This window comes from Aethalodelphis obliquidens, unplaced genomic scaffold (genome assembly GCF_003676395.1).
Source record: "Aethalodelphis obliquidens isolate GAN/ISIS:26980383/991018 unplaced genomic scaffold, ASM367639v1 scaffold50, whole genome shotgun sequence".
NCBI lineage: Eukaryota > Metazoa > Chordata > Mammalia > Artiodactyla > Delphinidae > Aethalodelphis > Aethalodelphis obliquidens.
This window is the reverse complement of record NW_020837994.1, coordinates 13,399,409-13,423,010: the sequence shown is the minus strand read 5'-3', so window position 1 is coordinate 13,423,010 and position 23,602 is coordinate 13,399,409. Positions and strand designations below refer to the sequence as shown.

At 35.6% G+C, this 23,602-nt stretch overlaps 1 protein-coding gene across 1 annotated transcript in view; it reads right to left on the bottom strand.

Annotated features, from left to right (window-relative positions):
* TMEM135 (transmembrane protein 135) overlaps positions 1-23,602 on the bottom strand; it is a 250,688-nt gene that overhangs the window by 67,268 nt on the left and 159,818 nt on the right. Inside the window, exon 6 of the mRNA XM_027083624.1 lies at positions 14,021-14,067. Within this exon, the coding sequence (XP_026939425.1) occupies positions 14,021-14,067 (47 nt within the window). The remainder of the gene's footprint in view (positions 1-14,020; positions 14,068-23,602) is intronic.

The window sequence follows — 23,602 nt, the reverse complement described above, 5'->3', positions numbered from 1 at the left end:
AATTTGCTCCCCACTCTAAAAATCTATGATCCTCTGAAACATTAAGTCTTGGTATTATTCACTTGAAAGGAAAATACTTTTATGAAACTTTGCAACATATCAAACTCACTGAAAATAACACTGAATCAGCATATATGCCATGAATTCTTGAGCCTCAGTTATTTTTAGGCTAGAATAAATAAGCATCAAGATATATGTAAAATATATAAATTGGTTCCTATCATAAAAGTATGACTCTGAAGTTTGGCTCTACTAGGATAAATAAAATGCAAAAAACCCCAATTTTTTTAAAAGTAGAAACCAAATCTTGAGGACTTTAAGGCATTGGAAAAAAATCCTCAAAGAATGGAAAAGAGGACAGTTGATGATGGTACTGCAGAGACAAAAGATGTTAGTAAATATATACATATATATTTTTTTGCGGTACGCGGGCCTCTCACTGTTGTGGCCTCTCCCGTTGCGGAGCACAGGCTCTGGACGCGCAGGCTCAGCGGCCACGGCTCACGGGCCCAACCGCTCCGCGGCATGGGGGATCCTCCCAGACCAGGGCACGAACCAGCGTCCCCTGCATCGGCAGGCGGACTCTCAACCACTGCGCCACCAGGGAAGCCCAGTAAATATTTTTTAAATGTGCTCTTTACAGTAAAAATTCTCTTATGCAATCTCCATTTAAGAGATTACATTTAATAAGATAAATTATCTTAGATTCTCTATTTTCTCTGTAAAATGTTCTAACATTCACATTGACTGCTGGAAGATAAAACACCACTATTAAATATGACCACATACGTCAGTTCACACTAGTTGAGTTACATGCTTGCCAAGAATCAGCTGTGCTTATCCCCAAACGTGTTTATGTCATTTGTATTGGTTAATGTAATTATGTAAATGACCTACATATTACATAAACCAAAAAGGAAAAAAAGGTTTTTTCCATGGAAACTGAGTTTACTGTTTTGGAAAGACAATACCTTATAAGTATGATTTATACAACAAAAACAACTCAGAACCCTAGCTGGGGAACTCCAACTCAAACAAAATGCCTTGGTAAATGAGCAGATATTTGTCTGTGCTAGGGTGAAATGAAGTACTTAAAGTACACATGCATGAGTATCTTGGAGATGCTGTTAGTAAAAAACAAATCTCATGCCATTGCCATGAGGACAGCTTACCCTAAATAGCTTTTGTCTCCTCAGCTTGGACATCAGTATGAATACATGCAAAGCAGAACTGCCCTAACTGACTCACAGACCTGCAATGGGGCACAGAGCTGACCCAGCCAACTTGTTTGTTATATGCCACTACAATTTTACGGTTGTTGCTTACATAACTGCTGACTGATACAACACTAAACAGGAAAAAATAAATATTAATAGCATATAAATTTATAGGAGCATATAGCTCCTATAAATCAGTGCAAAAAATTAAAAAATAAATAATGGGTAGAGGGCATGAAATCAAAAAACGACTAATAAACCAATGAAAAGACATTCCACATCACTAGTCATCAGGGAAATACAAAGTAAGGCAAAAATGAGGCATTACCTTCTAGATTATTTGATTGACAAGTAAAAATCACTGACATGAACTAAGATTGGGAGTCAACAAGCACTCTCGGAAGGAAAGTAGATTGGTAGTGCCTTTTATGGAGGACTATCTGGCAGTATTTATCAAAATTAAATACGTCCAGTATATTTGACCCAGAGAATCCATTTGTAGGTAACTATCCAGCCTACGGAAACAATGGAACATGCACACAAAGATATTTTTAAAAGAATGTTCACAGTTGTACAGTTTGTAATAGTGAAAAACTGCAAACAGTATAAACATTAATAGGGCTTCAAGTATTACTTATAGATTTATAATTTTTTGCAGCACCTAAAAACAATGAGGTAGATTCATATATAGTGACATATAGACAGAACCCTAAGATACATTATTAAATAGAGAAGTACTGCAGAAAATACATAATATGTGATCCTATTGTAAAAAATAAATATAGACATAGGTACATAGATATGTCTAGAAAGAATTCTGGAGGGATATATACCAAAATGTCAAGATAGTTTTGAATGAAAAAAGAAGCAGGAAGAGGGAGTTGGATAAAGGGGGAAAGAACTTTCACTTTTTACTATATACACTGATGTTATTTGAATTTTTTGAAAGAACTTAGCAGTGTATTACTTGTACAATTAACAAATTATTTAAAAAAAGAGGAGACTTGCTAACTTTTAGATCAGAAAAGTCTCTCATCCATTCCCCTATTGAATAACAGACTCATCATTTTTACCCTACATAGATAACGTGCAGTTAAAACTGGGGTAAAAAAAGTAAACTACATCTTAAAATTCTGAAAGAAGTTGATGCTGAGAAGAAAGTTAAGAGGGAGAAAAGGAGACCTAATAATCTTCAAGCATCTAAAGTGATTATATGAATAGCTGTTTTCTATTTCAACTGAGAAAAGGCCCTTAGGGTGAGCCCATTCCCTTTTATTAGAGATTTGGGATATTTGGGAAATATGTCCTGACTCTTCATGCTGTGAACTACTAGAACTGGTTAGCAAGAGAGGCAGAGGGATTAAATTCTCTGGATTTTTTTTTTTTTTTAGTTGCAGGTTTTAAGGAAAATTTTATCATTTATTTCTTGATGTGACTCACAGCTTTGCTACTCAGAGTGTGACCCCAGGTCCAGCAGCCCTGGCATCACCGGGGAACCGAGAAATGCAGAAGCTAACACCCTGCCCAGACCTACTGAACCATAATCTGCATTTTTAATAAGATTCCCCAAATGATCTGCATGCACACTAAAGTTTGAGAACTCCTTTAGAGCCCTTACATCAGACATTTACATTTGTAACAGTCCATATGTCTTGAACATTAACAAGTGCATACTTCGGAATCGGTAAAAAGAAATATTTCATTTGATAACAAAACCTTTCTTTTTCATCCTTATAGATACTATTTCTGCTTTTCCAAATAACGAAAAAAGTAATACAATTTCTTAAGGCCTATATTCTTTCAAGGTGAAAGCCACATCAGTCCATATCACCTTCATTCACACAGTTCTTCTAATCATTAAAATAGAATAAAAGACTATGAGAGATGTAAGCTAAAATCCAAAAGAAATCGATAATAACTTCAATAAAGTGATCAAAAACTTTAATGATCTTTAAATTCTCAGAACTCAAGTAACTTCAATTCGGTTGGCCTGCTGTAATAAATCTCCCTACATGTTTCCTACCAGTAGAAGTTGCTGCTGATTTTACAAGACGAGGTGAGGAGAGTCTCATTTTTCATAAGAATCCCTGAAAATATCCTATAATGACACCCTGCGAGGAAGGTTTGTCCAAAATATCAGGATTGGGAATTATCCAATTCCAAAAGCATTTTTTAACACTCAAGCAAGAAAAAGAAGTCAGGATAGCAACTGTGCTAATATTAGAGCTTGATGTTTTTGTGATAGAAGAAATCAACGTGATGAGCTCAACTGCTCTCCATCATCTAATTCTGAATATCATTATTCTTCTGAACATGCCCAACGAGCTCAAAACCGTAAGAATTACATACTCCATTTCAGTGAACAAATCTCTTCAGAAGCATTCCAGGGCAGCTTGGATTCAGAGGTCCTGGGCTGCCGCAAGCAACTTATTCTCTAAGGCCTGAGAACCCAAAGCTATGTTCTTCTTTTATTTTAGGATGACAGGAACATGACAAACAGCCAGCACTCAGTCACCATCAAGGCCCCACCAGTACAAAGAGGCTTTGTGATTGACAAGAGAATATAAAAAAGGGAGGAGACCCACTTTTTCCTTCCTCTAGGGAAGACTCCAGCTGAAATTATAGAACTTAAAAGCGTCTCCCATTTAGACTAGTTCACCTTGCAGGTAAACACTTCCTGGTTCAGTGACTCAGTCACACACGAGAAACAGAATCTGCGCTGAAAATTGATAATGGTGGAAAAATATTGTTTTACTGTGAATTTCAGCTCAGGGCAGCTGTGATATACTTCCTCTTCTAGTAGGCTGTCACTGTTCTAGTAAGCTGTCATGGCATGAAAAGTAGGCTTCATACATGGATATTTTATTTGACGTTTTAAGGATACAGATTGGAATCAATCCAAATATTTCCCATTTTTGCTATCTGTGATTTCTTGAAAAAAAATCTAGATTCGATCATGAAAAAGGAAAAATATGATGTATTAATTGAATATTAATATTTCCTTCTATGTCCTTCGATTCATTTCAATAAATTTCCATGAGAAGGACAGTGATTTTGAAACACCTCCCCCAAAATAAACAGAAAATACAGCAAAATTCTTCTTCAAAATATAATCAATATCACTATATAATCAAATACAATCTACGAAATACATACTCAAAATATAGTAATCAGGTTGTGAACTGATAATGTATATTTCCAAAGACTGTCAATTTAATTTCCATTCAAACCCAATTGGAATGTATTAGCAGTAGACTTCATAGGTATTTAAAGGGCATTCTGATGATCAGCAGTAATGCATTAGACTGAGACGTGAGAATATATTCACTAAAAGCCTAAACATTTCAGATAAATAAATGTATCTCCATTTTTCAATCTTGTCTTTCTCCACCTAATAAGGACATTTGATATTATACCATGTCTGCAGATATTTCTGAAATTAGTCTTCGTTGGCAGTCCTATAAAACTTTTTTTTTTTAACATCTTTATTGGGGTATAATTGCTTTACAATGGTGTGTTAGTTTCTGCTTTATAACAAACTGAATCAGTTATACATATACATATGTTCCCATATCTCTTCCCTCTTGCGTCTCCCTCCCTGCCACCCTCCCTATCCCACCCCTCCAGGCGGTCACAAAGCACGGAGCTGGTCTCCCTGTGCTATGCGGCTGCTTCCCACTAGCTATCTACCTTACGTTTGGTAGTGTATATATGTCCATGCCTCTCTCTTGCTTTGTCACAGCTCACCCTTCCCCCTCCCCATATCCTCAAGTCCGTTCTCCAGTAGGTCTGTGTCTTTATTCCTGTTTTACCCCTAGGTTCTTCATGACATTTTTTTTTCTTAAATTCCATATATGTGTTAGCATATGGTATTTGTCTTTCTCTGACTTACTTCACTCTGTATGACAGACTCTAGGTCTATCCACCTCATTACAAATAGCTCAATTTCGTTTCTTTTTATGGCTGAGTAATATTCCATTGTATATATGTGCCACATCTTCTTTATCCATTCATCCGATGATGGGCACTTAGGTTGTTTCCATCTCCGGGCTATAAACTCTTTTTAAACTGTACTTTTCAAATATTATTACCAAGTAAAAAACACCCTAACTCATAAGTATCAAAGACAAATTTCCGTCTTATTAGGACAATGTTGTAATAACAACCTCATATAAACTTGTGGCATCTACTGTAAGCTTCCTCATTACTTCCCTTCTAATTCTAAAGTGTAGTGTCTCAGAACTAAGAGTATGCATATTTTAAACTGCAGTTCTGACAATTCTGGAAAGAAGGCTGGCAAGCTTTGTGGTGCACTTGTCCGTCATTCTCCATGGGAACACTCCTCCTTCAAATACACTTGAGAAGAAGTTAAGTTTCCTGGGGTTCTCTCTCAAGAAATGCCTATGTACCCACAAAAACACAGTAGCATCCCTGAGATGTGGCAACCAGAGGAATGTTAAATGGTGATAACACAGAAACACCATGCCGCTGTGCGATAAAGATCTATTTCCAGATCAGAGTTTTATAACAGCTTAATAGATATAATTCACATACAACTCACTATTTAAAGTGTATCATTCAATGACTTTTTATATATTCACAGGCCTGTGTAGCCATCGTCATAATTACTTTTTGAACATTTTCATCACCGTTTATAAAAAAAATACCAATGAGTAGTCATTCCCCATTCCCCAAAAGTCTCCTAGCTACAGGCAACACAAATCTACTTTCTATCTCTGCGGATTTGCCTATTCTGGACATTTCATATCTATGGAATCAAACAATATGTGACCTTTACAGCTCAGAGTTAAATAATAAAAACAACTAATTTTATTGAGAGTTTACAATGTGGCAGTCATTTAATACTCACAGTAATCCCATGAGGTGAGTACTGTTATTATCCCCACTTTAAGATGAGAAACCTGAGGCACAGAGAGGCTGAGCACCTGACCCAATATCACAAAGAAGTTAGATGGAGAGGGTTTGAACCGACACAGTCTGGCTCAGGAGTGCATGCTTTTAACCAACTCTGCTACCTTAGACTGCCCCTTGATTAGCTCTAGGAAAACTCCAACAGTAGAAAATAATGGAAACAAAGAGTCAGGCGTGAAGAAAACAGTGAATTATAGCATTCCTCATAACTCGTAAAACAAGGAATTAAACTTAACTGCTTCCAATCTGAGCGTTTTTATTAGCAAAAGTCCAGTCTAAGAGCTTTCTATGATCAGTAATAAATGTCATTGTTATTCATGAAAACTGCAACAAGTTTTTGAAAGGAAGCTGACCACTTCTGACATGATTGTGTCCCATTAAGTTCTTACTTTAGTAGTTGCTTTTTAAGTGCATACCATTTCTCCATACAATATTTCCCTTTGCCTTCTACTAAAAGCAATAAACATTTATATATGTTAAAAATTTCAGAGCCATTTCTTTATCATAGCCCAAGTACCTCAAAGGCTAGCAGGCAAAAGGTGAAAACAGACTTGCTACAACTTTCATCCATAGATGGAGAACATTCACCCAACGGGCAGAATAATGTTCTCCCCTCAAAAAGAAATTCACATTACAGTCATGTGACCTGGTAATAAGCCTTGCATTCTTGGAGGAAGTGATTCACAACATTTATGAACCTATGTTTTCTCACCTTTTCTATTTGCTTTGAAGAAAGCAACAGTCCTAACATTCTCTTTACTTTCTCTTTTCATAGGACAGATTTTGCATTTTTTAGTAAGCTGACTGGTTTTGGGTGCCAACTACATTAGTACCTTGTTCCACCTGCATATATTTTCTGAGGAATATTGCTTTCACAAGCCCATGTCGACTCATTAAAAACTCACCTTTTAAGAATGACAATGAACTTAGGAAGCCAAAGGCATTAGATTTTTCTACTTCCTACCTTTTCTATATATCAGTCCTCTTTCACTTAAACTGTGTGTCCAAGGCTTTCAAACAAAGCTTCAATTTCCTCTTAATCATTTATCATGATCTCTTCCAGATAAGTAGGTTTAACAATCTAGCCATGCATGTAGACATTTTGGACTGAATCTTAGACCATTTCTCTTTTCTTTCCTATTCCCCAATTTGTCAATCTCTATTGCTTGTGCAACCTTCTCTTAACCACTTAGTCTCTCTTGTCTAAATAAGTAAATAGACAAAGAAAAGAAGGAATACAAAAGGAAAACCCTTAATCCTATTACAACTTGCCCTGTCTTTCTCCTCTCAAACTTTTTGAGTTTATTATACTCATTCTACTTCCACATCTCACACTTTTTTACATTTTCTTTTATTTATTTAAAAAAATTTTCCCGTTTATTAAGAAATAATTGACAAATATAATTGTATTTTAAAGTATACAACATGTCACATTTATTTCTCAATCTACTATCCCAACTCAACTACAGAAGTTTCTCTAGCAGGTTACCACTGATCACCAGGTTGCTAGAGCAAAGAAACAGCTCTTAACCCTTACCTTACTGCATATGTCTACATCATTAACACTAAATATAATTTCATTCCTCAAGTTCTCTATTTTAATTAACTTTCTTTCCTAGTTTAAAAACAACAATCACTACTCGCAGCTCTATTTTTTTTGCTAAGATAACAATCACTGTGCTAGGTGCTCACATGTATTAGTCCAGTAGTTTTTCACATGGCTGGTTGTTACCCATTAGTGGATCGAAACAGCTTTTTAATATAATTTTTTTTTTTTTTAATTTGGCTGCAGTGGGTCTTCGCTGCTGTGCGCGGGCTTTCTCTAGTTGCGGCGAGCGGGGGCTACTCTTCGTTGCGGTGTGCAGGCTTCTCATTGCGGTGGCTTCTCCTGTTGTGGAGCACGGGCTCTAGGAGGGCGGGCTTCAGTAGTTATGGCACATGGGCTCAGTAGTTGTGGCTCGCGGGTTCTAGAGCGCGGGCTCAGCAGTTGTGGCGCACAGGCTTAGTTGCTCCGCGGCATGTGGGATCTTCCCGGACCAGGGCTCGAACCCGTGTCCCCTGCATTGGCAGGCGGACTCTTAACCACTGCACCACCAGGGAAGCCCGAAACAGCTTTTTAAATAAATGAAATAAATTAGAATAGAAAATATCCAAATGTATTACACGTAGCAAGGTTACATACTATTCTGGGAAATTTATGGGTCTGCATGAATAGTCACAATATAAAAGGTAGTTCCGGGACTTCCCTGGCGGTCCAGTGGTTAAGACTCCACACTTCCAATGCAGGTGGCGCGGGTTCGATCCCTGGTCAGAGAACTAAGATCCTGCATGCCGCATGGCGTGGTCACAAAAAATAAAGGTAGTTCTTATTTTGGGTGACATCCAAAAAAGTTGGAAAGATGTTGCTTCTTATGTAATTCTCACAATCCTACCTATGAGGTCCATATAGCAATTTACACTTTTTAATAATGAAGAAGCTGAGGTATAGAGAAGTTGTATAATTTGTCCAACATCAAACTGCTAGTGTGACAATCAAGAATAGCCTCTATTGGGCTTCCCTGGTGGTGCAGTGGTTGAGAGTCCGCCTGCCGATGCAGGGGACACGGGGTCATGCCCCGGTCCGGGAAGATCCCTCATGCCGCGGAGCGGCTGGGCCCGTGAGCCATGGCCCCTGAGCCTGCGCATCCGGAGCCTGTGCTCCGCAACGGGAGAGGCCACAATAGTGAGAGGCCCGCGCACCGCAAAAAAAAAAAAAATAATAGCCTCTATTTATCTCCTGAACTCCAAATATACAAATGATATCTGTATTTCTCTATGTGAACGTCCTAAAAGCAACTCAGTCTCAGTCTTTGCTAAACCTGTATGTAATTTCCACACATTTTCTAATTTGCTCACCTTCTAGTGTTTTGCTCTTCCTCATCCAAGCAGCAATCCTCCTGTCTTAGATAAATCAACTCTTCATCATGTCATTACCATAACCCTCAGTGATAACCCTCACCATTTCTCTCCTGAACAACTGCAGCAGTGTCCTCCCATTACCTGTTATTATGCCCCCTCCAAACGCCTAATTCATTCTCTGCATTGCTGGAAGTAATCTCCTTGAACTAAAAATCTAATTATTTAGGGCACACTCTCCCAAACCTGAAGAAAACTTAAACTCTAAATGCCATATATAATTTTCTAGACTGGACTTTTGTGTAGTTTTAGGCAATACTTTAAAAAATAGAACCTAATTGATATTTATAAAGGATTTTTAAAAAATGAGTAAATGGTTGAAAGACCCAGATCAAAAGTTCTTTACTTTTTCTTAGTTCAAAGATACAGTTCATGTAAACAGATTCAAGGACAATCATAAATGTCTTTCACTCAAGAACTATAGGTTGTCCAGCCAATAAATAGTGTCGTTTTCGTAAATTAAAAAACAACAACAGGGCTTCCCTGGTGGCGCAGTGGTTGAGAGTGCGCCTGCTGATGCAGGGGACACGGGTTCGTGTCCCGGTCTGGGGGGATCCCATGTGCCGCGGAGCGGCTGGGCCCGTGGGCCATGGCTGCTGAGCCTGCGCATCCGGAGCCTGTGCTCCGCAGCGGGAGAGGCCACAACAGTGAGAGGCCCGCATACCGCAAAAAAGAAAAAAAAAAAAAACAACAACAATACTATATCCGTATGTTGAGACTAATGAAATAGTTTATTATTTTTGCCTTCACAGAATAGCACAAATTCATGGAATAGCAGTCATCAATACTGTTTCTAAATATATATTAAAAATATATGTGTATAAAACACAACTACAATAAACTTTAATTTGCACTGGTTTCTAACTAAAAATCCAATGCTTTCCAATGTTTAGGGCAGATTAAGGTAGGTCTATTGTGAATCAGTCATATATAGTCTGTAGATTATCTACTATGACAAGTCTGAGCCTTTCAATCTACATGTTTAAACAAACTGTTTGCTGCCTTTGCACAGGCAGGTGGAAAGAATTTCTAGCTACGCACTCACTAAGATGGGATCAAAGTTGTCATAATACACTTTATGATACTATTTTAAATTAAAGAAAAATGAAGCTCAATTATTTCATTTTTCTAAAATATTAGTGTTCTTCATACACAGATCACTAATGCTGAAAACAAAACCAATAAAACAATGTTTAAAAGGGTTGCATGTTTCATTGTTTTTTTGTGAGCAGGATTAAGTGTAACAGTTTTGTTGTAGTGTCTGTGTTATTGCTGATTCTTTCCTTTGCTTCTCAATTAAAACAAAAAAGAGCTGGTGGTTCAAAAGAAACTCATTTCTTTTCTCCACATGACTGTTGGGAAGATCCTAAGCAAGCCTGAATCAATAATTATGATGAATCCTTTTACTTAAAAAAAAAAAATTAGGTTGCTTTACCCATAAATACACACTTGGAAATAAAGAAATGTTTTAAAGAGATGCATTAGGCAAACTATTCTATCAACTTTTCAACTATGGCTCCTGCTTGGCCTGAACCGATAGTGACAGACATGCCCTGAGGCGAAGCTGTGACAATAACATACAAAATAATAAAATGCTTAAACAAAGGAGGCAGAACTATTATGAAGAGTGCCCCCTGGGGTTGAACTGAGAGCCTTTTTCTTTCAAAACACTCTTCAAAATACTGTACCCCAATTTATATCAATAGACAGCTGGATGGCTGGGTGGCCGGATGGCCAGCTGGCTAAGAACTGGAACAAAAAACTGAAAAACACTTTCTCTTCACATATTACCTTTCCTCCACCCAAGCCTCTGAAGTGTTCCCAGGATTCCATTTGAATATAAGTCATATTTTTGGCATACAGATTAAAAATCAAGATCACCATGTATGAGATAATGTATGTGAAAAGAACTATACCTGTAAAATAACTATTAAGAGCTATGCAAAAGTAAGACATTTTCATTACACATTTTAATAACCATGGTTTCAATACTCTGAACACTGTGTTGCTTTTTAACTAAATTCATACTATAACCATCACATCCTATGTCACTTTTAGAAACTACTTATGGAACTACTTCCTCAAGTTCTTTCTTTAAAAAAAATAAAATTGGCACATTTTTCTCTCTATTGAAAGGGGGTTCTCATTTCCTTTTTTCCCATTTGTGGGTTAGGATAAAAACACAAGTTGGGGTTTCCCTGGTGGCACAGTGGTTGAGAGTCCGCCTGCCGATGAGGGGACACGGGTTCGTGTCCCGGTGCGGGAAGATCCCACATGCCGCGGAGTGGCTAGGCCCGTGAGCCATGGCCACTGAGTCTGCGCATCCGGAGCCTGTGCTCCGCAACGGGAGAGGCCACAACAGTAAGAGGCCCGCGTACCGCAAAAAAAAAAAAACCAAAAAAACACAAGTTGACATTTCTAACATAAAATGTTTCCTTTATCCTCTTCTTAAAAAAGTTTACTATAAATGGAGTCATAGGGACAATATCATTTGATATTTACTGATCTAATTTCATGCAACTAGAATTAAAATAATTGTTAATAAATGGAATAAATGTGTCCTCAAATATCTACAATATATTTAAAATAAAGTTTGAATTTTAAAAATAAAATATTCTAATGGAATTAGACTTGCTAACTGCTATTGTTCATTCTAAACACTTGCTAGAGTTCAGACAAACATATAACATTGTTTTCTTCGGTTGCAGTACTTTATAAATGGTCTTATTTTACCATTTACCAAACCTCTTTTGTTGAGTTATTCAAACTAACTTCTGCCAAGAACACTAGGAATTTGGTGATAGTGCTTCTTTTTGGAGAAAAACAACCCCTTTCCTCAGAAAATTGAAAATGTTTATCTTGGCACTAAAACCTTGTATTGAGCCTTCTGGAAAGTATTTTAAATTGTTGTTTTTAACCTAGACTCTGTGACTGAAACAGGAAAAGGTTCCGTAGCTCTGCACCAAAATACATATTTATAGGGTTGATTTTCTTTCTACACCAAAAATACTAGTTTGATGGCAGCAGTTTTCAAAGTATAATATCCTAGGACCATGCCTAACATTGGGCATTATCACTATATTCAAGACAATTTGTTTTTTAAACCTCAAAAACTTCTGATGTCTAAGAAATGCTAAATGTTGATCAAATATGCTATAAGTGCTATATTGGGAAGGACTGTTTCACTTAACTACCTGGTCTGTTAGGAATTTTCACACACAAAATAAATTTTATTTGATACTGTAATTTCCTCCTGTGCATGCCAACAAAAGATATGTTTCTAAGTCTTTATCTTTTTTTTTTACATTTCTCCCACTAGGTATGCTTTAGCTTCAGATTAGACAGCATAAAGATAAATCCTTGAACTTTTTGCATTACTGTCCTAATAATGTGTCTGAATACCATTAAGAAATCTTTGGCAATTGATGAAATGAAAGAGTCATTGTTCTTAACTCCCCTACCAAACCCCTAAATTGCTAGAATATACAAAAGAGACTACAGGAGTTGTAAGGTATATATGAAAGTATATTAAAAATAGTAGGTCATACAATTTCACAAAGACCCCCAGATAGCTGCAACGATTTTTCAGTCGCTAATAACTGACATAGAATACTATGCACTCCATCATGAATACGTCCTTCCCACCTTAAAAACTTCATCCATTTTTTTCCTTCTAACAGCTTGTCTGTCCTTTACAAGAAAAATTACAGCACCATCATCATTTTATACTTGCATATAACATTTTTTATAGTTAAAGGAAGTTCAAATTATATCATTGTGCTTATCAAGTATTTATTAGAATGTTCTGACAGGAAATTAGTTGTTTAAACATTCTGCTATGGTTGAATTGCCTTATTTAGGTTAAACAAAAAAAGATAAAGATATCTACTAAATATATCTTACTAAAATCCATAACTGTTTTTGTCAATCAAGTGCAATTTTTTTTTTTTTTTTTTCCGGTACGCGGGCCTCTCACTGTTGTGGCTTCTCCCGTTGCGGAGGCACAGGCTCCGGACGCGCAGGCTCAGCGGCCATGGCTCACGGGCCCAGCCGCTCCGTGGCATGTGGGATCTTCCCGGACCGGGACACGAACCCACGTCCCCTGCATCGGCAGGCGGACTCTCAACCACTGCGCCACCAGGGAAGCCCTCAAGTGCAAATTTTAATTTTAAAAGCCTAGAACTTCCTGCTGTGATTGAATTCTGCCTATATCCAGAAAAATCAAGAAAGAGTCTATTCAAATGAGTTTAATAAGAGTGAAACAAATAGGAATTACTGGTATTACAGAAAATGACGATAATGAAGGAGTGGGCTCTTCCTAATCAAAAATCCAACTCCCATACTGTTGTGTTTGTATGACAATGATAGGTACCATTTTTACTGGCATTAAAATTCTGAGCCATCCTAACACTCCCCCACATTCCTCAGAGTCTCAGTATCAATGAAAAATGCAACTCTGACATAATGGACTAACTTGATATTTTACAGACAGTGATTAGTATGCTAGGTTACGTTCGTAAAAGACTTAGATTAAGCCCTACCATCACTTTTTTCTCATTTAAATTTAAAATGTTGATTGTTTTATAAGGTGAGCGAAGAATATCTAAAATGAGGTCCACAATAAACAGAAATTCACCTTTCAAGATCTGAGGACTATTAATTTACATATTCAGTTTTCCAAGATGAACTTATAAGCATAATGTGAAAAATCACATCTTCCTTCCCTCTCTTTCTCTATTCACTAAGGAGCAGTGACTTATCTCTAACCACTCTAGAAAATAAAACAAAGCAAACAAAAATTCATGTCACTTGTGGGGCATAATAATTTAGAAAACACTTTAGTTACACGGTTGATTTAAAAATTACAAAGGAAGAGTATTTTTTCTATTAAAATAAATAGGTATAACAGAACATACCTGAAAAAGAACATGTACATGGCAGCTGTGATGCAGAATAAAAGGACCTATAACAAGGAGAAAATACGTTACTTACAAAAGAACACTGACATCATCATTTGTGTGTCTTAGAAAGCAAAATACCCACTATTAAATCTTGTACCTGAAACAATTAAAAGATGTACGAAGCTAGTCATACACATATCACATTCTCTACCTTTCAAATAAGTCATATCAAGGCAATAATAAGTCTGTATATTTACACACACATATAAATAAATAAAATTATAAACATTATACAGTATGTATGTGTGTACATATATATATATAACACTATATATGTGTGTGTGTGTGTGTGTGTGTGTGTGTGTGTGTGTATAGGCTGGGTAGAGGGTAACAGGGTTCAAAAAGGAATAGCCTATTTAAAAAATTATATCTAAGAATTCCTCAAGAAGCAAGTAACCTAAGAACAGAGACAATGGCTTTTAAATAGTGAAGTCAGCAGAAAAATCATAAAGCTTATTAACTATTATATCAAGATGACCAGACTTTTAAAATATAAAACACAGTCCAGTTGTCAACCAATTGTAATCAATAAGAAAAGCTCCTAAAAATATAATCATCCTGTATGGGATATAGACTCCCTATAAAAAAATAAATTCCTCTAAAAGCAAGCATCAGAACACACAATAAATCTGGATTAAAGAAGCTTCCCTAGAACACGTCATATGAAACACAAAGTATATTACTAAGATGTATATGGAAAGAATTCAAACCCAAGTCCTTACCAAAAGCTTAGTTATGCCAACACAGTGGATCTCCATAAAATTGTTTTAAATCAGTAAAACGGAAGTTGTAAACTGTGTTCTTATGTTAACAATAAGAGTGTAAATTAAACACAAGGATTGTCAATGGCCTCACATCATAGACAAATGAACAATCTTCAACTATTAAAAACTGACCACAAGGAACCATGAAAACAAAAATGGTACAAAATAGTGTTTAGCTATTTCCAACACAATTTCTAGTTGACTTAAGGAAAGTATAATAGTTTTGCTATTACAAATTGAGCTTGATAGGTTTGCCACCTTGGCTTAAGATAAGCATTATAAATACAATCTGAATGACTTAGAAATATATAAACCTACCAACCCAAAAGAGGATGGGCATCACATTCCCTGGCTTCAAACTACATTTCAAAGCTGTAGTAATCAAAACAGTATGGTATTGGCATATAAACAGAATAGAGAATGATACAGAATAAAAGAGCCCAGAAATAAACCCATGCATACACGGTCAATTGATTTATGATAAAGGAGCCATGAATATACAATGGGGATAGAACAGTCTCTTCAAAAAATGGTACTGGGAAAATAGGATGGCTACATGCAGAAGAATGAAATTGGACTACTATCTTACAGCACACACAAAAATTAACTCAAAATGGATTAAAGACTTGAATGTAAGGCCTGAAACCATAAAACTCCTAGAAGAAAACACAGTTGGTAAGCATAGGTCATGGTGATTTTTTAAAATCTTACACCAAAAGCAAAAGGAACAAAAGCAAAAATAAAGTGTGATATCAAATTAAAAAGCTCTACACAACAAAGGAAACCATCAACAAGATGAAAAGGCAACCTACTGAATGGGAGAAAATAATTACAAATGACATATCGGATAAGGGGCTAATATCCAAAATATATAAAGAACTCATACAACTCAATAGCAAAAGAACAAACATTCTGATTTTAAAATGGGCAGAAGATCTAAATTTTTCCGAAGAAGACATATGATGGCCAACAGGTTCATGAAAAGATGCTCAGAATCAGGGAAATGCAAATTAAAACCACAATGAAACATCACCTCACACTTGTTAGAATGGCTATTACCAAAGAGACTAGAAATAACAAGTGTTGGTGAGGATATGGAGAAAAGGGAACCCTTGTGCACTGTTGGTGGGGATGTAACTTGGTGCAGCCACTATGGAAAACAGTATGGAGGTTCCTCAAAAAAGTAAAAATAGAACTACCATATGATCCAGCAATTCCACTCCTGGGTATTTATCCAAAGAATTCAATGAAAACACTAACTCAAAAAGATACGTGAAGCATTATTTACAGTAGCCAAGATATGGAAACAACCTAAGTGTCCATCAGTGGATGAATGAATAAATAAATTGTGGTGCACACACACACACACACACACACACACACACACACACGGGGGGGGGGGGGAGTATTATTCAGCCATAAAAAGGAGTGAAATCTTGCCATTTGCAACAACATGGATGAACTAAACTGACTTATTTTATTCAGTCAGAGAAAGACAAATACCATACAATATCTCTGATATGTGGAAGGTGAAGAAGGAGGAAGAAGAGAGAAGGGATAAGGAAGAAAGAAGGAAGAAGGAGAAAAAGAAACCAAACTCACAGATACAGAGAACAGAGTAGTGGTTGCAGGCAGCAGGGGAGTGATGGATAGGAGAAATGGGGGAGCTGCATGTTTTTTTAGTTTAAATAAACTAAACTTTTAAAAAAAGGATGGGTATCAATTACTATAAAACAAGTATTACTTTTATTAATTTCTTATATAAAATATATAAAATCTTTCTTAATATATAAAGTATATAAAATCTAATAGGGACTTCCCTCGTGGAGCAGTGGTTAAGAATCCACCAGCCAATGCAGGGGACATGGGTTCAATCCCTGGTCCAGGAAGACCCCAAGTGCTGAAGAGCAGCTAAGCCCATGAGCCACAACTACTGAGCCTGTGCTCTAGAGCCCATGAGCCACAACTACGGAAACCCGAGTGCCACAACTACTGAAGCCCACATGCCTAGAGCCCATGCTCCCAACAAGAGAAGCCACCGCAACGAGAAGCCCACGCACTGCAATGAAGAGTAGCCCCTGCTCGCCACAACTAGAGAAAGCCCGCGTGCAGCAACAAAGACCCAACGCAACCATAAATATATAAATAAATTTATTTTTAAAAATCTAATAAACATGCACACACTCTCCTCCTCTCCTCTCTCCTTCTTTTCCTCTCCATTCTCTCGCGCCTTCAAAAATACCCTATCCATGATGCATAAGGTTCATATCACTATTTTGAAAATGTAACTTAAAGCATGAGGAATAATTTTCATTTATTGACCAATCAATTATAAAGTCCAAGTGAGTTTGTTTTCTGGCTATAATTTGCCAGCCAATGCTCCAGATCACAAAACTCAGTTTTTATTTTCCTCTCCTTGTATCCCCTTTGGGCAATGCCAACCTTCCCAATTTTTCAATGTTTCACTCTTTCTCTCCACTAGTCATTCCCCTCGCAGACTCCACTCACAAACCTCTCTAGAAGTGTCCCAAAAATCTTTCCCACACTCTCTACTTTCTCCAAAGAAAACTCCAAAGTCCCTTTCCCTCAAAATGTTGCTATGCTCTATCCTCATATGCTAAACCTATCTGTGCTCATATTAAACTAACGATTATCTTTACAAATAATACCTTTGAAACTGGGAAAGAGCATAATGTTTAAAAACTCAAGCTCTAAAAAAAAAAAAAAAAAAAAAAACTCAAGCTCTAGAATAAGGCAAATACAGGTTTGAATCTAATTTTATGTGACTTCTGATGCTTTATATAATTTCCCTAAGCCTTTGATCCCTTATCACTAAAGTGAGTACATTACCTCACTTTGAATTGTTGGGAAGATTAAATGAGACGATGCTGCAAAGTGTCAGGCATTCGGCAGATTGTTTTTATTTTGTTTTGTTATTCATGGAAGTGATCTAGATATAAAAACCTCATCCAGAGATAGAAGCTTGGAAAAAAGTTTGTTTTTAAACAGGTAGATCTTTTGAAATCTCTCAAATTACCAATATTTGGAGCTGACCTCTTTCATAGAGCGGAGATTTAAGATATGAAAATCTGTGCAAGCAGGGGAAAACATGTAAGGAATATTAAAGTACAATTGATCAACTCATTCAAGAAATATTTACTGAACACATACTATGTGCCAGACACTATTCTAAAACTTACAACAGTATACAAAATGGACAAAGTCCTTGCCCTCCTGGAACTTATCTTCTAGTGAGGTAAGAGAAGATATTGAAATAGTATGTCAGACAGTGATGAGTTTTGGAGCAAAACAAAGCAGGATAAGGAAATAAAATGCAGGCGAGTAGGGGTGGTTGTTTTATACAAAGTGATCAAGGAAGCACAGACTTGTTAGTAGAGACACTGAGGAGATAAGGGATAAACGAGAGGACCATATCAACAGAACCAATGGAAAATTTTTGAATTTTATTTAGAAAGATGGTCAGTATTATGTCAAAGATGCTAAAGAAAGGATTTCATTTTTAGTAACACACAGTTTTCAAAGTTTTTTAAATTAATTATGCTAATTTCTTAAACATTGTAACTTCAACAGAGTGTTTTTCCAAATAAATGTAAATCTGCAATTAAATTATGAAGAAGATTTTCTCTGTGTTTCAAATTATAGAATTTTAGAGCTAAAAGGACCTTCAGGTAATATATTTTTTCATATTAGGAAACTTAGATCCTTAGAAGGTAAGTGATATATCCATGTTCTACCCTGTTAGTTGTATCTTGCATTTCCTCTATTAAACAAATATTGGTCAAATGTTTACTCTGTACCTGCTCCATAAAGAAGATATTTAAATACAATTCTAACCCTTAAGGAACTTACAGAATACTGCTCCACAGTCTAATTCTGTAGCTACTCTTTATACGTGTGGCTACTTAAAATTTTTTATAGCTTTATTGAGGTATAATTAACATATTTAATGTATACAATTTTGTTAGTTTTCACATAGGTATATATCTTTAAAATCATCAACATAATCAAGATAATGAACATATCATTATCAATAACATACAGCATTTCCGTATTATTATTTTAATACTTGTAGAATCTGTAGTGATGTCACCTCTCTCATTCCCACTACTGGCCGTTTGTATCCTATTTTCTTGATTAGTCTGAGTATAGACTTATTAACTGTATTGATTTTATCAAAGAATGAGCTTTTGTTTAATTGATTTTCTCTATTTTTCTGTTTTCTACCTCATTGATTTCAATTTAATCTTTACTAATTCCTTTTTTCTGTTTGCTTTGGTTTTTTTCCCCTAGTTTCTTAAAGGTAGGAATTTAGGCCATTGGTTTAAGATTTTTTTCTTTTTCGATATAGATGTACAATGTTATAAATTTCCCCCTAGATCTGCTGTGTGTCCTAATTTTAATAAGTTGGGAATTCATTTTTGTTCCATTCAAAATACTTTCTAATTTCTGATTTGCTCCCTTCTATGATCCATGACTTAATTAGAAGTGTGTTATTTGGCTTCCAAATACTTGGGGATTTTCAGCTATCTTTCTGTTGTTACTGAGTTATTTATTCTATTATGGTCAGAAAATACTTTATATGTATGACTTGATTATTTCCAGATTTATCAAAACTTACTTTATGTCCCAGAATATGTTCCATATGTTTGGTAAATAGCCCATGTACATTTTTTTTAAAATGTGAATTCAACTGTTGCTGGGCAGAGGGTCAAGCTGCTTGACAATGTTGTTCCAATCTTCTAAATCTTTATTGATTTGTCTACTTGTTCAATCAATTATTGAGAGAAGCTATCAAAATATCCTGCTGTATTTATGGAGGTATCTCCACAATCTCTCCTCACAGTTCTATCAGTTTTTCCTTGGCGTATTTTGAAGCTCTGCTACTAGGGGCATAAACATTTAGAATTACATCTTCCTTACCATGATGAAATTACCTTCTTTATCTCTGATGATAGTCTTTAATCTGAAATCTATTTCATCTGACAGTAACTTCTGATTACCGTTAGTTTTCCATTCTTTTACTTTTAACTGATTTGGTATTTATATTTGAAGTTCACTGCCTCTAGGCATCATATTGCTGTTTCTTGCTTTTGTATCATATCTGAAAATCTCCACCTCTTCATTTGGCATATTTAGATTGTTTACATTTAATGCGATTATTGGTAAGTTCAGAATTAAATCTATCATCTTGCTATTTATTTTTCTATAGTTTCTTGGGTTTTTTTTCTTCCTTTCTGCCTTTTTTGAATCAACTCAGTTTTTTTTAATGATTCCATCTTCTCTCCATTGTTGGCTTCTTTGTTTAAAGGGTTTATAGTAAACATCTTTAAATTGATACAGTCTCCACTCAAGTGATATTATACCACTAAACATACAATATGGACTGTTACAATAGTATACTTCCATTTCTCCCCCACACCAACTTCTGTGCTATTGTTGTCACCTAGTATACTTTTATCTATATTATGAAACCACTATATTTTAAACATTTTTTCTTAAAAATGTATGTCTAAAATAGTTTTAACCTTTGTTTTGAAAGCTATTTTTGCTGGGTATCAATTTCTAGGTTGATGGATCATTTTATTTCAGTATTTGGCTCAATGAGTACCACTTCAAATGTCTTCTTACAATTTGATTATGAGGTGCCTTGGAGTACTCTTCTTCATGTTTCTTTTAAAAGGGTTTCATTAAGTTTCTTGGATCTGTGGGTTTATAATTTCCATCAAATTTGAAATTTTTTCAACCATAATTACATCAAATATATTTTCTTCTCTTTCCCCTTCCCCTTTGGGAACTCCAATTAATATATAGTAGGTCACCTGAAGTTGTCCCACAACTCACTAACGCTCTCTTTATTTTGTAAAAAAAATATTCTCTTTATTCTGTGCTTCATTTTGGATCATTTCTATTATTAGGTCTTCAAGTTCACTAATATTTTCTTCTGTAATATATATGTCATTAATGCCACCCAGTACATTTTCCATCTTACACACTCTAATTATCATCATTAGAACTTTGATTTGGATTTTTTCCCCGTTTTCCAAGTCTCTAACTCTTCTGAAACTATGGAATTTACTTGTAACAACGCTTTTTTAATGTCTTTGCCTGCTAATTCTAACAGCTTTGTCAGTTTTGATTTGGTTTTAACTGACTGATTATCTCCTCATTATGGGTCAAATTTTCTTGTTTCTTATTGCATGCCTGGTAATTTTTATTGGATATCAGACATTCTGAATTTTACCTTGGTGGATGCTGGATATTTTTGTATGCCCATAAATCTTGAGTTTTGTTCTGGGTCACAGTTATTTAGAAACAGTCTGATCCTTTAAGGACTTGCTTTTAAGATATTTTAGGAGGGAGTGAAGTAGTGCTCAACTTAGGGCTAATTATTCCCCACTGTTGAGATAAGACCCTTATGTGTACTCTCCCCAATGCCACATGAATCTTGAGATTTTCCAGTCTGGCTGATAGGAACAGACACTATTCCTGCTGCTGCTTGAGTGCCAGCACTCAATTAAGCACCTCTAATCCTTTCAGGTCATTCTTTCTTTGACCTGGGGTATCTTCCTCATGTGCATGCCCTAATCAGTAAACAGCTGAATGCTTTCCTCTCTAGTCTTCGGTGGACTCCATCCAGCATGGCTCCCCTTTCACTCTCCACTCTTGTTTCTTCAACTCAGAAAGTCCTCTAGACTTTGCATGAATGTCTCCTCTTTGATCCAAGCCTGGAATTTTCTCAAGGCAGTAAGCTAGCATAATCATAGACTCATTTCATTTGTTTCCCATTCTCAGGGATCTCTGCCCTTCAGTGCCTAATTCCAGGACTGTAAAACCATTGTTTTATAAGTTTTGCCCACATTTTGGCTGTTTCAGTTGGAAAGGTAAGGATTACCTTTATTATGTCATAGCCAGAAGCAGAATGTGATTATTTAAATTTAAATTAATTTTAAAAACTAATATTAAATTCAATTCCTCATCCACACTAGCCATATTTCATGTAATCAACAGCCATATGTGGTAGTGGATACAATAATGGACAAGCAGATATAGAACATCTCCATAATTGCAAAAGGTTCTATTAGACCTGTCTGGCCAGTAAATGACATTTTCACTGTGCATTGTGGTAATGTTATTACACTTATATTCTAACTTTAGCTGTAAATTATACATCTGAACACATCTATTTTTATACTTTACATTTTTATGTCTAAAGCAACACATAAAATAATCATACCACAGTTTACTCATTTGTGGAAACAATACAATGTTATCTATTACATATATTGAAAGCATTAAATGAGATAACATACATAAAGTCTAATAGAGTGACTAGTACATGACAGATGCTCAAGAAATGGTAACTATTGACAAAAAATAATTTCTCTGTAATTCCCTCCCATTTCACAACCATTGCACAATACACTTAAACAGGATAAGTAATTTTGAAATTGCTATTTTCACTTTGATTTTATTTTTAATTCAAAAAGTAATGAAGGGCATGCTACAACATGAATGAACTTCAGAAGCACTAAGTGAAGGAAGCTAGTTACAAAAGACCAAATGTTGTATGATACCATTTATCTGAAATTCTAGAATAGACAAATCTCCTTACAGAAAGTAGAATGGTGGATGTCTAGAGCTAGAGGAGTGAGGGGTAATAGGGAGTTTGCTCATGGTATAAGGTTTCTTCAGGGGGCAATGAAAATGTTCCAAAATTAGACTGTATGGATATGTGCACAATTCTGTAAATATACTAAAAACCCATGGAACTGACATTTTGAACTGGTAAATTTTAGAGCATGTAAATTACTTCTCAAAAACACTTAAAACTGGCTTTTTACAAATTAATACATGTGCATGATAGAAACAAAAATTCAAAGTGAATGATAAAAATACAATGAAAGGAAAGTTCCCTTCTATCCAGATCTCTGGTATTCTGTATAGAATTCTGTACGTGTGTGCGTACATTTGTACAAAGATACATGCCAAATAAAGACATTGTTTTATACTTTTCTTTTAAACTTTACACACACACACATGTTTATTTCAAACAGTCTATGAATAGAGTGGATGCTACATATATTGAATACCAAAGTATACTTTGTAAACTTGCATACCTATATCTCTGGAGGTAAATTCTTAAAACTGAATTCTCTGTATCAAGGGATAGGTACATTTTTAATTTTGATACACTTCCATCAATAGTATATCAAAGTAGCCATATCCTTACATGAGCTGTTTCCCTATGTCCACAAAAACTGTGTTTTATCAAACTGTTTTATCCTTGCCAATGTGGTGGATGAAAGAAATGATATATTATAGCTGCATTCTTCTTATGAGTGAAATTGAGCCCCACAGGTTTATAAACCTTTTTGTTTGTTTTTTGGTCAGTTGGTTTAACCACTTTTTCATATCCTTTGTCTATTTTTGGTTTGTGAATCTTTTAGAAACCATTTTTATTTTTTGAAACTGAGTATACTTATGTGAAAACATAGAATTAATTTCATTATTATCTATTTGCACCAAGAATATGGGTGGTTAAATAAAAGTAATCATGTAATGGAAATCTCATAATGTACTAAACCAAAAGAACATTTTAAGCCAAGTGTACAGAAAGTATAACAAATAATGAGAAAGTAAAGTTCATTCAGCTGAAAAATACTGTTTTCTCTGGAATGACTTTTCAGGAAGTGATAGATTTACAATACATGGATTCCTGTTAGAGAGCTTACAAAACTTTCAGGGAAAAACT